We start from the raw sequence: 16,447 nt of genomic DNA, 5'->3' as shown, positions 1-16,447 counted from the left end.
ATTTTTAACACAATAGCTTTATACTAAAATATTCCAATGTACTAAAAGTAATATTTTTAATAAATAATTTTATGCCTTTTTGTAACTTTATGAATAATACGGAAACATTATGGCTGAAAATTGAACAATGAAATAAAAAGTTTCTTAGATTCTCTTTTGGAAGTAGTTAACATGCAGTTAGAAATATTTTAACTGGTGTTGAATTATTTTAAAGCATTCCTTTCCCCCTTTTACCTTTCTGTAAGAGCACGAGATAATTCTAAAATTACAACAGACCCCACTGGGACACAAATAAACTCCAACAAACGTTTACATGGCGCTACTGCCTGAAAAGCCAATCAGCAACGATATATTTACAAATCATCCAATCATTACTCTCCTACGAGAACGCTGTTAGCGTCCTGGAGGTTCGTTGATGTTACTCTTTTCCGACGTTAATTTGTAAGTAAATATACATAAATTTCATAATTTTTCACTTAGTAAATTGTATTAGTATTTTTTCAATTTGATATATATCATCCCCGGATATGAGTCAAAGCTTGTATAAATTTTTTTATATAGATTTGACTAATGTTGTTATGTGAATGCTATGTGGTATTTGTTTACGAAAATGGTGCAATGCAAATTTTTGAATTTGTTGCGTGTATTTAATGATGTGAAGCCATCGGTTCATAGAAATTTTATATTATTATTTTTTTGAAATTTTCTAGACTATAAGAGCACATTTAAAGACATTTTTTTCATTTTACCGGTCTCTAGTTAACATTCCGACATTTGAACTGTCCGCGGATTTCTTGGCGGTTCGAACTGTGTTCACAATATTAATGCAAAACTGAAGTAATTTTGTGGCATTATCGTATATTGTTGGATACAAAAGTCTTTCGCTTTGAATAAAAGTTTGGTAAAACGGTGGAACTTATCTCTGAAATAAATTTTTGCGAGAAAAAAATAAAATCTCTTATGGTTTCAGTAAGCGCGGGAATTTTAGTTGTCAACAGCAAATTATGAGATGTTACGATTAAGTCCTTGATAATTAAAACAATATTAAGTTTTGATGCAAAAATTATATACTATTAAGAATTTTAAGTTCCGATTTATGTATTCATATATTTAATTTAGGTTATTTTTGTTTTATTGTCTAAATAAATTGTGTGTAGGAAGCGGACATAGATCTTTCATATTTGGTTCCAACATATATACTCTCAAAATTAAATATATCTTCTATAATTTAGTTAGTATATTTTGAAGTATTATATTTATTTTTAATATACTGTAAACCGATGAACAAACTAGAAAATGTATTTATTTATAGAATCGGAATATATTTAATAAGCTGAGCTTTTTCAAAGTTCGTTTTCGTTTAATTTCGTCTTCAGAATGAGACAGACCTTTAGTAAATTTTATTAGCTATTATCTAGTGAAATTATGTGTGACTGTAAATTGAAAGAAATAGTCTAAATTTGGGAATAATTATTTTTTCATAAGGACAAAAATATAATTTCGGAAGAAGTTTTGCGTTAATTGATTCACTTTATTTTCTAATGTTAGAAATTTTATTTAGTTCATTATATTCAATAAAAATTGAGTATTGTTTAAGGTAGAATTTTAGTGCTAGTGTTTGTAATCAAGTGTGCATCAAATCATTTTTTAAATTGTACTCTTTTTCTCAGATAAAAACGATTTTTTTTGTGCCCATGTTTTTCAAAATCATTAATTTCTTTATCTATGTAAAATTAATAGGAGATAGTTTTTTTTTGTTTATCTTCTCTTGACACATGTTTTATCTTTGATTATTTTTGTCTTTCATGTTTTGATTTCATTAGTGTGCAGAAGAGTTTCTTTAACTGATAAAAATATTGAAAGAAATTGTTTACATTTCTATCATTTTAACTATATGTATATATAACTGAATGTCTGCTTGTTGGTTTAAACCTTAAATAATTCCATATCCCTTGACAGATTTAAAAATTTGGTACACATCTCTTAACACCTAGAAGGATTGGCTTGTGTTATTGAAAAATTATGCCCCTTACCCTCTCGAAAAGGTGAAATGGTGGTGAAAAGACTACATTTTTTATCTATAACTTCAAAATATATTATAACTCAAAATTTATTTTTACATCGTCTTAAAATAAAAGGAATTAATTTTCCTGTGATACCAAATTTTATTTCCATGCTATTTTTCTAATTTTATCAATTATTAAAAATTGGTTTAGTTACAATTTGAAGTAATTAAATTTTTCCAGAAATATAGTCTATTTTACTATTTGTGTAATCACATATATTGCTTATACACTAATGTTAAAAATTAAGTTTATGTGCACATTTTATCTTTAACTTTTTTTTGGTTGCGTAAAGCACCTTTTAATATGCAGGTTTACTACTTTAGTTTCAAATACTGTCTTTTAAAATTATTACAATTTTCTTTACTGTTTAGTTTGTTTTAACTCTGATATTACTCTTTCAAGCCTTTAATGGTCCACATAACGTTTGTCATTTTTTAATGCTTTTTTTTTCATTTGTTCTTCTTAAATAAAATTTTATTTCACTTGACTTGTTGTTTTTGATAAAGTTATTTTATATTTAATCACATTACTTTCATTGTCATCTTTTTTTGAAATTTAATATCAGAGAATTTGCACCTAGTTTTGCATTTTTAACAACAACCTATTATTTTTATGATTTTTATAATTCAGGCATCTCTTCTTTAATGTAATATTATCAGTGCTCAAAATCTAAATATTAGATTTTAAATGTTTGATTAAACATTTTTTTAAAAAATGGTTCTAATTATGGCTGCAAGTACAGTTTTTCAGAATCCGCATGAAACTATAAATACAATTTTAAGAAATGATCACAGCTAAAAATATTGCTATTTTATGTGCATTGGTATTCCATTGATTATATATTGTATCTTGCTCCATGAAAATTATTTACTTGAAAGTTATCTGAATTTTTATTATTATTGGAATTCTATTTTAGTAGCAATTGATATTGAGACATTTATGTGTTTTATTCCATCAAATGAATTCAATTGTGTGAGTATTAAATATATAAGGTAAAAATACCCTGAGTTGTGCTTACTTAAAATTATATTTCTCGATTTAAAATTTAATCTTTTAAAGTGACCAATATCAATGTAAAAATTCCATATTTCACCCAAGGTCAAATATATGTTGCTGCATTCTAGAACATGGATTCCAAAAAAGCTTTATGTGCGAAAGTCCTTCGTTAGATGTGTTTATTTTACTTGGCAAAAATCATAGGATCTGCAGATCCAAAACGAATTGCATTCCATCAAATCCACACTTGGTTTGTTATTCTCTCTATATGAGAGGCTGATGTGAAATTGACTCGCCTCGATATAGGGCACACTATTTCTATTCGTTGCCTACTTTTTGGTGAGAGGGCTCTAATTTCCCTTTATATCATGTTGTATAATTTTGCTATGGTAATTTAAAAAAAAAGTACTATGTAATTTTGCACAAGGTGGTTTCTTAATTCTGGTAAATATAAAATCTATGTAAATTTTAGACATAGGGAGCTTTTTAAAATGATAATTATTTAGCTAATTACTATTTAAAAATTTAAAGGTGATTCAACCTGTAATGTAAATGGAATGATAAGGATTTAGACTTCATTTATCTGTTTTTATAGCATTTTAAAAACATTACTCTAGATTATATGAATATATACCCATAAAAAAGGTATTAAATATCTTTCCAGCACATGTTTGTATTAATGCAATATCTAAAACAAAATAAAGTATTGTTAAATTTATTTAAAATATTTTTATAAATTAAATAAAATTAGAGAAAAAATTTGTAGAAATAAAACTGATCTAATTGGAAAGTTAATTTTTTGAATTTGAAAGTTTTTTTTTTTTTAAACTTAATAATATGTTCCTAAGTTATTGTGGGGATATTAATATTTTAATTAATGTTAAATGAAAAAGGAATGCTTTTTTAAAAATAAAACTTTCTTCCTACGAAATAACTATCTGCTAAATTTGGCAATTCTAGGTGTGGAAATTTGAAATATTGAATTGTTGCTTTGTATGTCAGAATTTATAGATAATATTGAGCCTATAAGCTTTATCATGTTAATGCCGTATTTTGTCTTCACATTTTAATATTCAGTTTATTTAGTTGATATCTAAAAGATTAAATCTACTAGTTTTCTCCAGATGAATAAGTGACTTCTCAGTAATTGTAAATAACATTTTTTAAAAATTTGGCATAAAAAATCCTACAACCATGCTTTGATAGGTTTTTTTGATAATTAACTAGATGATGTACTCATCTTGTTAAGCTATTATTCTGTAAATAATATTTTGGATCTGATTATCACTCATTAACTAGAGAAAGTTGTATTAGCAAATCTCATTAGCTGAGTTTTTAAGAAATTAAAAAATAAATATTATTTATATTATATTTTCGATGTAAATATATAATAATGTTAGAAATTTTATTTCCTTGCAATAGGATATTCTCTATTCATAAGGTTGACAGTCACATAAATCAAAATGAATCACTAAAATTGGATTGAAATTGGATTTTGTTTGATTGGTAATCTACTAACAAACAAATAAGCAAGAAAAAAAAGTGCTGAATACAAAACAGGAGAAAAAAAAGTTATGAACAGTAATCTCCAAGTGAATTGAAAATATGATGAATTAACATAAATATAAAATAATGAAAACTGCAAACCTCGACTCATTGAACTTTGCTACTTATTCAGCTATATTATTTATTTTTATTTGTACACTAAAAACTCAGTTTAAACATTTAAAAAAAAATCAGTTGTTAAATTAATGCTAATATAGAAGGTGGGATTTTGCATTTGATAACTACACAAGCTAAAAGAACTGGAATATTTTTAACTCCATCCAGTGTTAGAAAGTAAATGATTATATATACTGATGTTTACCAATGTCATGTGATTAATAATTGATAAAACTGAAAAATTAACTATCAGTTTGAGAGAAAACAAGTAGATTTGATATAATTTTCTTCAAGAGCTAAATTGCTTTCTTTGTAGTATTTTTGAATTCCTTGAAATGTTGTTCAGGTGGTTGGTAATTATTTTTTGGAACTGATTTTAAATCTGATTTTTTTCAGCTTAATTTATCATTATGTCAACCAGATCCAGAAAGGAAACCTTTAAAAAAGGTGACAGAGTTTCAGCTCGCTGGGCTGGAAGCAATGTCTATTATGATGCAAAAATTATTGATGTAACTACAAGATCATACAAAGTTCAGTATGATGATGGATCAGTTGCATCTGTGAAATTAACAGAAGTTAAGGTAAAATATAAAAATTGCTGTTGTCATTTTATGTTTTTTTTTTTTTTTTTTTTGCATGACTAATATATAATTTTAATTTTTTTTCTTTTCTTTTTTTGTATTTGTATATTTGTTTCGCAAAAGTGATTATAGGCAAGAAAGTTAAAATTTTTTATATCATGTTAGTTTATTGATTAGATCTGTCATTGATTTGATTAAGCCTTAAGTCTGCCAATGCTTGCATTTATATACAAGTGCTATTTTTTTAGGTATGAAATTTTGATATATGTAATAATATTAAACAATCAATATTAGTTTTTATTTTATTTTCATTTATTTGTTTTAGTGAATTTGCATGTTTTACTTTTTTAAAATTTGAATTTAATTTTGCTGCTAAAAGTACCATTGAATTCTTCAAATTTAAATGAATATATTAAAATAAAATTAAATACCTATAATATATATAGCTATATCTAATAGGATTTTTAAGGTGGTGTTGATAATCAGTTTTGTTTTATTGGGTGCAAGTTACTGATGTCCAATACAGCTGACAAGCGACTCTTTTCATATCAATAATATATAAACTTTTAAGTTAATATTAGTTATAAAGATTGTTACCTCTTGAAATTGTGTATAACTTTGATTATTAATTTTAATTGTCATTTAAAAAAACACTTTTTTAAGGACTTTGATAAAACTTAAAACTGATAACAAAAGTTTAATTTTCTGATAAAATCATTTATATTTTTAAAAAATATATGTATTTTAAATTGTTATATTTTGAAAATTGTGTTAATCTCGGCACTTAATTTTTATTTGCTTACAATCTTAATAATTTTATGAATGACCTATTTGTTTTGAATAAAATAAAATTATGTAAAACTATTTGCCTGTCATTGAAAATCTCATCAATCTTCTTTACTTAATAAACAATGCAAGAAAGGATAAACAAATGCATTAAAATCTTTATTCTAAAATTCTAGATGATGGTAAGAAATAATATATAATATAGGCAATTAGAAAACATAATACACAGGTATAATGTCAACAAGGTAGATTCTCAGACTGGATTGTAATGATTGTTTCTTAATTAAATGTTGATACAAGCATCACTTTGATACTTTATATCTGTTTATTTAAAGCATCATTTTGATACTTTGTATTACTCGTGTTTTAGTAGAATTTATTTGTGAAATGTGTACTGTATTGTTTCTTGTTCCCATTTTATGGTAATTTGAATTCATTTATGCATGTTTCAATGAGTGGAACTCTTTACTTATGTAATGGTTATTCATTTATTCTTATTTGGAAGTATATTGGTGTTGTATATTAATATTCATTATTGCTGTATCTATAATCATTTAAACCTCGTTAAGTCATGAAATGTGAAAATTGATGGAGTATTAAGTAAGAGAAATTAAGATTTTAGTTGTTTCATAAGCAAATTGGGATAATTTTTTCTTTGATAATAATTAATATTCTACATTTTTAAAATTTTGTTTTTACTGCTAGAAATCTAAGTTAAAGCATTTCTTTCTATATTTTATTAATTTAGAAACTTCCTCAATCCAATAAGGAGTCGTCACCAAAATCATCCAAATCTAAATCTAGGAGCAGAAGTAGGTCTGCTGGGCGAACAACCCGATCTAGATCTCGTTCTCCTGCCAGAAGAGAAAAGAAGGTATCTGCAACTAAAAATGAAAAGAAATCCAGTACAAAAGAGGATAAGAAGAAGGTTGAATCTTCATCTTCTTCTAACAGTTTGTCAAAAGCGGAAACTGATAGTTCTGTCAAACCTATTTTGACACGCGAGAAGCTTGGATTGCTCAAGCAAGATACCTCTGACATTTTGAGATCACCAGTTATAACAATGAATAGCTACTCAAAAGAAATGAGCGTCACTATGGAAAAGTACGAAAGTACAGCCACTTCCTCAGAGCGTTTGAGATCTTCTAGGCTTGCAGCACTACGATCTTCAGAGGTTGTTAATTTAATATTCTAATGTTGTTTTATAAAAGTGTCAGATTTTATAAGACATATCATAATCAGATCTTAAGAGAATTATTTGCTGCTATACATTGTTTTATTTGAGTTTGGCATTTAGTTCTGCTTTTCAGTTTAGAAAGACATTGATCTTATGTCTTATAAATAAGCACTTGTTAATGTCTTGTTGCTTAGATTTTTCATAATGTAATGATTTTCAAATTAATTTAAATGTTTTTATGATTTGGGCTATGCTGAATTTTTTTTTCTATTTATGTGTTTTATAAATTTATTAGGAAATAATGGTAACAAAAAATTGTATGCAAATAAATAGAATTCAGCTATACTTTTGGAATAATTACGCAAACCAAAGAACAAGTTTCCTAGCACCAGTTTAATTTTGCCAACTTTTATTTTATATGAGAACCTATTACTTCTAGGAACATCAACAATGGTTGCTTATCTTAAAGCATGTTCCGGTTTCAAAAGAAATCACAAATATACTAATTCAGGTTACATTTTCTATTAGAGAGAAACATGATTGCCCCAACTCTGCATTGATTTCACCAGTTTTTAATTCATCTGAAAGCTTGTAACTCGGATGTGTTTATATTGGTCATCTTGTCCTTCTCAGTCTTTCATTTAAAAAGTAATTTCCAGTGAACTATTTCATTGTACATACTCTAGGAAAGAAATCTTTGACAGTATTTCTTAGTTCCAACCATAGAACGGATTTCATGAATTTTTATTTCATGTGGAAGCTCGTGAATTCTTGGATGAATCATTAATGGTACCTGCCTTCCACTTTAAAGAGACGTTAAAGCTTTTATTGCTCTTCGTCCTTAACGGGCAGAACGATTTTTCAGTTAATTTTACAATTTTTTAAGTGCAGCTAACCAATTGCAATGTTTTATTGTATTATACAAATGTATTTAAGGCATACTTATTGGGACCACTGGACTGAATTGGTTGATGATTGACATATATTAAGACCACTGGACTGGATGAATGACATATACAGGTTTCTACACAATGGCAATTATAATATAAGGTTAAAATTCAACTCTTCTTTTCTCTGCTGCTACCACATCATTACTTGATATACCACATATCAATTATAATGACATAGCATGGATAGGTGACAATTTTTTTTCCTGCCATCATTGCTTAAAAAAGTGAATGACACATAATTCTTCCTATTAAATGCATTTGTTGTCTTTATGGTAGCCACTAAAAGTTGCTATAATTCCACTTTTAAATGCTGGCAACTATAATTCCTTGTTTGTTATGCCTCTGTTTAGTAAATATAGGAGGAGGTAAATTTCTACAAAAAATAATGTGAACCTTTGCATTAAAATTTAAATTTATAATTTATCCAAAACAATTGAATATATGATAACATTGAAAGCAATGAAGTTCCTTATATAAAGTATGGAGAGACATAGCAAAATAAGTTTACTTGGTGTGCTTTAAGATCAAATTTCTACATGTAGAATTCAGAAAGAAGACAGAACACTGTGCACACTGTGAAATTAAGTGATTTTTGCTACAGGGAATATCAGTATTTGAAAGAAGATTCTGTTTAAATATGCTTGTTATTATAAAATTATCTTACAAGCAGAATTATATGTCCTGTAATTTTAACTTTTCAGTAGTATATAGTTTGTATTTATTTAAATTAAATACAGCTTGTTAAAAACAGTAAAAAATTCAGTTATTCAGTACTGAGTTAAGTATTTAAGAATGAAAGGAATTTTAAATTCTTTACATTTTGATTAATTGTACTATTATTTTACAGCTGTACAAGATCATTTTAATTCAAGAACAGTATAATACATTGATGATTTATTTGTGAACATATTTTACTTTTTGTAAAACTAGCCGCTTTTGGCGACCAGCCGGTTCACCAATCTTAATGCACGTTAAAATTTTGATAATTAAATATTTTACAGAACTTCCATTTTAATTGATTCTTCATTAAAATATTTTAAAACTTTAAATTTTAATAGTCATATAATTCACTCGTACTATTATAAAGGCTTTCAGCCATAATGTAATATGTATCTCTCTAATTTTCTATTAGCTCCCATAGAATTTATGCTTTAAATTAAAGTGGAAATGATTAAACTGCAATAAATATGTTTTTTTTTTTTTTACTGAAGCGAAGCATTTTTTTTAAATATGAGTACTGAAAATAGGGTCGCTGAGTATTTAAACCTTATGGGCACTAAAGAATATTTTTCTTAATTTATATAATATCTCAAGAAGTTTTCAACAAAATTTTCTCAGATTCATCATGAACAGATCGATTAATTAACAATGTTTAGTTTTAAATGCATCAAGTACTAAAAAAATAAACAGAATCGTTTGAAATAATCTGTCGAAAACATATTAAGCCTTCAAAACCAAGTCCGTATCCGTTGTCAACAATCGGAACACAATTTCTACGCCAGTTGGGGTAACGCTATGCAGATTAGAAATTTTTAATTTCCTTTATTCTATTTTATTTTAATTTAAAAGTACTTCAGAATGAATCTGAAAGATCGATTAATTAACAATGTTTAACTTTAAATGCATCAAACCTTAAGAAAATAAACAGAATCCTTTGAAATAATCTGCTGAAAATTTCTTAAGCCTCTCCTCTTTAGCGTGGGGGAAAAAAAACTGAAGCCTTACTCATTTGGTGGTGGGGAAATAAAAAGATTTTTTTTGGCGGGAAAGTTAATTAGAATTTTAATTATTAATTGATAACTAAAAATTAAAAAAAAAAAAGGAACCCCAAGTGCACATTCTCGATCTCCGAGGTATGCATGTGCCAAATTTGGTAGCTGTAAGTCGAACGGTCTGGCCTGTAGAGCACCAACAAACACACATTGATCTTTATATAAGTATGGATGAAACAATATAGATTTTGATCTTGTCAATAGTAATTTTTTTCAATCCATATTTATCGTAGATATTAGCATTATGGGATATGTAGTATAGGTTATCATGGAAATCTTTAAAACATTATTCACCTGTTTTTACAGTCATCTCGTGATGCTGTCGACTCGAAACCAACTATGGGAACCCGCAATGCCAAAATTGCAGACAAAGCTAAATACTCTGATGATGAGGAGGAGGAGGAAGAAGAAGAAGAGGAGGAAGAAGTTGTAGTTCTCAAAACTGGATTGTCCAAAAGTCGAAAAGCACTCTACTTCATAATTACAGCTCTTCGAATTGTTTTGATACCCGTATCTCTCTTGTTTTTGGTGTTTGCATGCACCAAAGTGAGTATATATTTTACAAGTTGTCTGTTATTTGTTTCATTGAGATTATTAATTGATTTTTAAAAATTTCATTCCTCCAAAGGTTTTTAAAAATTTAGATAATTATTTAAATATTGTTTAAGATAACTGGCATTAAATAGCTTTTTAAATTAGTATTAAAAATAGATATTTTATCTATTACTTGAATTAAATAGCAAAGAACTACAGAGTAGAAACTTTTAACCCCCCAAAAATATATTTGGGCAAAAAATATCAAAGAAAATATCTGGCTAAGCTGCCAAATTGCAAATAATTATTCATCTGGAAAGCTTTGAGATTCCAGATCTGAAAACTTTCTTCCAGATGTGAATCTTGACACAAAATGATGATGCTTGTTTTACCTATGTGGCTGATGTGCAAACTATAATGACAGTTGAGTCATGTTAGTGACCTCTAAAAAAAGGCCTGTAATGTGTGCAAGATATGCTGCAAAACTCCATTGAGCATTAAACAAATATTTACTAAAATATGCTAGTGAGATATATTTTTAGCTGGTTTTACTTACTTGTAGGCTTTCCTTTCGTATTTGTTCTATAAACATTTAAATTTCTTCCGGACAATATTCTTCTTAAAGTGATATTGGGAAAAATGATGTGGTATTACTCTCTGATTTTTATAAATATTTTGAAATGAATATAAAAGTCAATTGGGCTATAGGTTTGTTAATTTTTTCTATGCATTAACCACTTAATTCATACTTTTTACATGTTTTTCTTTTAAGCATTATTTTATGAATCATTTCTGGATTTTTTTTTCTTTTTCTTTTGGGCCATTCACATACCTGAATATATTATTCAAAAGCTTTAAAAATTTTTTTTCTGTTTTTAATTCAGAGTAAAGAAATTGTCGTGCTAATTCTATAAGTTACCAATGATTTTTTTTTTAATGATCTTCACAGGGGTGTTTGTGCTCCGGGGAAACCCCGGAATTCCGGGGATTTTGAACTTTGATACCCGGAAATTCCGGGGATCGTCGTTCAAAAGGAAGTAGGAATAATAATGAATTATTTATTTTGATCTGGGTAATTTTGTTTGCTTTGAAAGCAGAAAACGCAAGGTCAGTGTGTGTGGTGAAAACTTTTCCTTTCTTTCTCCAAAGGCAGTGATAATGCGTGAAAAGGGGGAAAAAACTTCTTTTTTGTTCTTTCCTTATTGCGAGTTATGACTCATTCCCCCGGTTCTCGGACATTCTCTTCTGGATTCTTTTCGGCAAGTAGGCGCGGTAGAAAAAAAAGGGCGAGAGTTCGTTCGACCAGATGTGCGATCACGTGACCTGGGTTCAAAGGTCTTAATTTTGCAAAATTAATGGTTATTAATTTTGCAAAAAAAGTAATTAATTGAACTTTTATAATTAGGTCATTCAATACTTCATAATCGTAATTTTTCATTTCTCCCCCCCCCCTTCTCGAACCCCAAAATGTCGGTAGTAAGTCCGTAAAAGTTTCAGGGGATTTTTGGGGTCCCACAAACACCCCTGTCTTCATAAAATTTGAATCTTGTATTCTTAGAAGTAACATTTTAAAAAGAACAAACATTGTTGTCTTTTTACATAAATTCTTCAAATCAATATTGCATATTAATTTTATTACATATTTTTCAAATGTTGACTTTATTTTATCATTATTGAAATACACTTTTTTCTAATGTTTTGTGTGGGTGGTCAGTCTTTCTTTTTGTTGTTTTTTTGGTGGATTTATGTTATTCATATTGTTATATTATCTAAATTTTTCAATTGTGTTTTTCATTTATATCAATAGTTATTTTTTTAATGAAAATTGAAATAAAAGCAACTATTAGAGTTCTATTTTTTTTACATTTGTGAATACTCGTTTGCTTTTTATTCTTTTTTTAAGTATATTTTTGTCAGAAATCTTAGTAACCCACTGTTCTGCATAGTCTCATTAAGAATAAGATTTTATAAATGCAATAATTAAAATATTGTTTGATTGTAGTTATAGTAATTATTGAATATTGATGGAGATAATTGTTTTTTATTTTTTTAGAAACAATGCACAATTCTTGATGTTCCCCAGTTTTACTCAAGGTGGCGGGATGTATTAAATGCTGTAAAATATCCTGCTGCTAGTATTTTTGGTTTTCACTTCATGAATTGCATTTTTTCATTTGTTCCACTTGGGAAGAAAATGACAGGATTCTCTTTTGAAGCAAACAAGAAACCTTTAGAATATCGCCTGAATGGTCTGTAGTGTAAATCTGTTCTTAATATTTCTTTGTCAATGTTATTTTAATGGGATCTCAAGATTAATTGTACTAACCGGGGTTTCTCTTTCAATGCGTACCAATGTCTTAAGAAACTTTTTTTCTTGAGCAAACACATTAACTTGTGTGGATGTTGAGATTATCAAGCTCATAATATTTATTGCATTTATTAAACACTAATTTGTATATACATATTCTAAATGTTTAACATAATTCAGCATGTATTTAAGTGTATCTTTAGCATTTGTACCAATTTCAAACATTAAATTTTAAGAGTTAATGTAATTACAATTTATAAAATTGTAAATACATTGCAATTATAACTAAATCAATACAAAATATTTTGAAATATATATCAAATTTGTCCCTTACTTATATCGTATATATATATATATATATATATATAATATTGTTTGCCAACAGATTCTAAAGTCCTCCCTGCTTTTACTCATGTGTTAGAATGGGTTTAATTTGGCAAAATAGGGGTGAGTGGAAACAAGAAGGGAGGAGATGTTTACATTTAACAATGAAGTAAATTCCTGAAATGGTGCACATCCTTCTATGTGCCAGTCCTTAGTGAGATAGAATCGTAGAAAAGTATTCATTTCAGAATACTGAAACGAACAGTATGTATACAAAACATATAAACTTTTTACTGACATTTTATTAACGAGCATCTGACCTGCATTTAGATTACAAATAGTTAAGATTAGATTACAAATAGGCTACTTTATACATGACATTTTCAAGATAGTGAAAAAACATTTTTTGGGGATTTGCAGAAATGATTATATATATTGAACTTCGACAAAAGTACAAATAGTAGCTATCAGAAAATAGTTACAGAATTTTAAATTATATTACTAAAGCTTTTTATTACTAAGCATTTATCTTCCTATTGTGTTGATAGTGTTAACAATGAGATAATTTTTGAAGGACCTATTCAAATTTTTGAGAAAAATATTTTTAGGCAGAATTTGATATCACTATGAATAGATTCTTTCCTCGTGATGAAAGAGGAGAAAACACAGTCCATAAATAAAAGTTTGCTCATAATGTCCTCATCTTCTGGACAATAGCAATTTTCCAGACCCTTTGAAATGTTTGAATATTTTAGAACTGCTGAATTTTTAGTATATTTCTTTTTAAAAATCTGTTTATATATAGAAAATATTTCCTGCGATTGTAAATTTATATTTTAACTCTATAGTTACTATTTCTTTTTAGGTGTTTTTATCTTGGTGTTGCATGTTATTGTATTTGGCATATGTTCTTACTTTGGTCTGTACATGAATTGGGGATATGATAAGTTCAAAGGGTTTGCATTGAGCTCTGCTCTTTATTGCATTCTGTGGTCATGTGTCTTGCATATTTATTCTTTGATTAAGGCTGATGGGACAGCTCAAACCAAAAGTAAGTTTTAATATAGCTCTTGTGAGTTACTGTCTTTATCTTTTCTGCCTGTTTAAATAAACTTAAAAAAAAAAAAAAAAGTTGATCTTGAATTTGGTTTGAGTAAGGATTTAATATCAATCTTTAAATAGCTTTATTTGTCACTTTTTGAAGCAATGTTCTTTTATTTATTCATAAAATTGCATTTTTTTCTTTTTGCCTCCTAAATATCGATGAAACAAATTTCATTTTGATTTAAAATGTAATTAATTAAAATTTTAATATTTATATTATTATTTTATTATATTATTTGTAAGAAATATATTGCTTTTGAAGATTGTTTCCTTATTTGATACCACTAAGGAAGTTAATTTAATTATCTTTATAAATGGCAGGTAACATGTCATTACTTTCTATTTCTTTTTTATTATTTTTCTTGCTGGACTCTATTAGTAAAAACTATTATAATTTTTTAGAAATTTTCATGCAGCATAACTTTTTGTATGTATGTTTTATATTTTGGACAAAAATATTTCCATTTTTTAACAAAATCTGTGGTTAATGTAGTACTTGCATGCTGCATGTTTATATTATAACATGTGCATCATATATAAATGTAAATAATTTGCATAATTTGAAAAGGTTTATATTTTTATGACTGTAAGTTTAAAACTATTGGGGTTTTATGACACTATTCATTAAATAAAGTGTTTTATTCTGTTTATGATCTTGTTTGACATTTCATCTCAAGTCTATATATGCATGAAATAGTAAATTTGTATGCTTAAAGTGGGCAATAAAATTTTTTTTTAGCTCTAAAAGTATTTTTTTGATTTTAGATCTTAGTAGAAACTTTGTTATTTTAAAATATTCATTAAGTATTTTGATTTATACCTATATCTCTTTCAGTTCCAATTCTTGGGAAGTTTTATAATGGCTCTTACACAAACCCTATGCTCTTTGGAAAGCTGGATTTGAAAACAAGCTTCATTCGAACTGGCTTAATGGGATTAGTAAATAATTTTTAAAATTCTGTTCTGTATTGAATATACGTATTTAAAACTTATTTGTTTAACATTTCAATTTATTTATTAATAGCCTTTTTTCATAAAGCAAATTTTAAAATAGCCATGATAAATTTTATTGCAATAAAATTGAAAGTTTTATCTGCTTTCATTTTTTATGTGGTTATGCTCACTTAATCAAAAGTTGCATGGGGGAAAAATACCCTTGGAACAAATCGATATAATCTCATGCCAAAAATAAAAATATCAATAATATTAGAAATAAAAATCAATTAAGACAGTGACAGAACTGCATAATATATTTAGTATAGCAAACCATCCCATTGATGATTGTCAATGAAATGAAAACCACAGTAGCTTAATGTGAAGTTATGAAAATCAAGTAAAAGAAAGTAATGATTTTGTCCCACCTACTCTTTTTTTCTTTTTATGACTAGGTATAGCATATATATCAAAATCAAAACTAATAACTGGAAATTAAGAGAAAAGAAACTGAGAAATTTAAAGTGTTTGCAAATTATACATTTAAAATTAGGTGCAAATAATTCTTATTCTTGGAATGATTACTTGGTTGATTTCCTAAAATTGAATAATAATTCAGTTTTAAGTTACTGGAATAAAATCTTAACAATGTTTAAAATAATCCATAGAATATGATATTAGATATCAAAGCCATTCATATGAATTTTTTGAAGATAAAATTATTTTTCTGTTCAATCATTATTTAAAACAACAACAACAAACCAAGATATACAAGAAGGATAACTTTACATCAAGTAGAATGTTCATGAAAGAAAGCGGAAATTGAAATTTCAAATGGTTTTGGATGGATCAATATATTTCGAGAGACAAAAGTCCTATGATCATTCTTTATTTTGAAGCCACTTTGTGTAAATAGGGCATATTTGATTGCGGTTGATTTTTACTGAATGTGCATGTGCGCACACACACACTAAATAGTTTTCCAAATTACAGTTTGGTACCTTTTAAATGTTTAGTTTGTCATGGGAGAACTATTTACTGTTTCCCTGCATATACATGTACTACATATTTAAAGGTATTTCTTCTTTGTGCCATCTCACTGAAAACCTTATTCTTCCTTCTATAATGTAATTTCATGACTGACTCCTTGTACTTACTCACATCACCTTCCCTTAATGTTTTTATCAGAAGATCACAACATTTTGTAATCTAACAACAGTATGGAGAAATGGTTGAAGTCAATAATTGCCTTTT

General features: G+C 27.2%; 1 protein-coding gene across 1 annotated transcript in view; it reads left to right on the top strand.

Moving 5' to 3' along the window:
- The first annotated feature begins 297 nt into the window (after nt 1–297).
- LOC129983839 (delta(14)-sterol reductase TM7SF2-like) overlaps nt 298–16,447 on the top strand; it is a 30,494-nt gene continuing 14,344 nt past the window's right edge. The window contains exons 1-7 of the mRNA XM_056093499.1: nt 298–441; nt 5,121–5,305; nt 6,840–7,265; nt 10,297–10,536; nt 12,578–12,773; nt 14,022–14,207; nt 15,096–15,199. Coding sequence (XP_055949474.1) covers nt 5,135–5,305; nt 6,840–7,265; nt 10,297–10,536; nt 12,578–12,773; nt 14,022–14,207; nt 15,096–15,199 — 1,323 coding nt within the window. The 5' untranslated portion in view covers nt 298–441; nt 5,121–5,134. The remainder of the gene's footprint in view (nt 442–5,120; nt 5,306–6,839; nt 7,266–10,296; nt 10,537–12,577; nt 12,774–14,021; nt 14,208–15,095; nt 15,200–16,447) is intronic.

The sequence above is a fragment of the Argiope bruennichi genome, chromosome 9 (assembly GCF_947563725.1).
Source record: "Argiope bruennichi chromosome 9, qqArgBrue1.1, whole genome shotgun sequence".
Taxonomy (NCBI): domain Eukaryota; kingdom Metazoa; phylum Arthropoda; class Arachnida; order Araneae; family Araneidae; genus Argiope; species Argiope bruennichi.
This window is presented reverse-complemented; position numbering and strand designations above follow the sequence as displayed.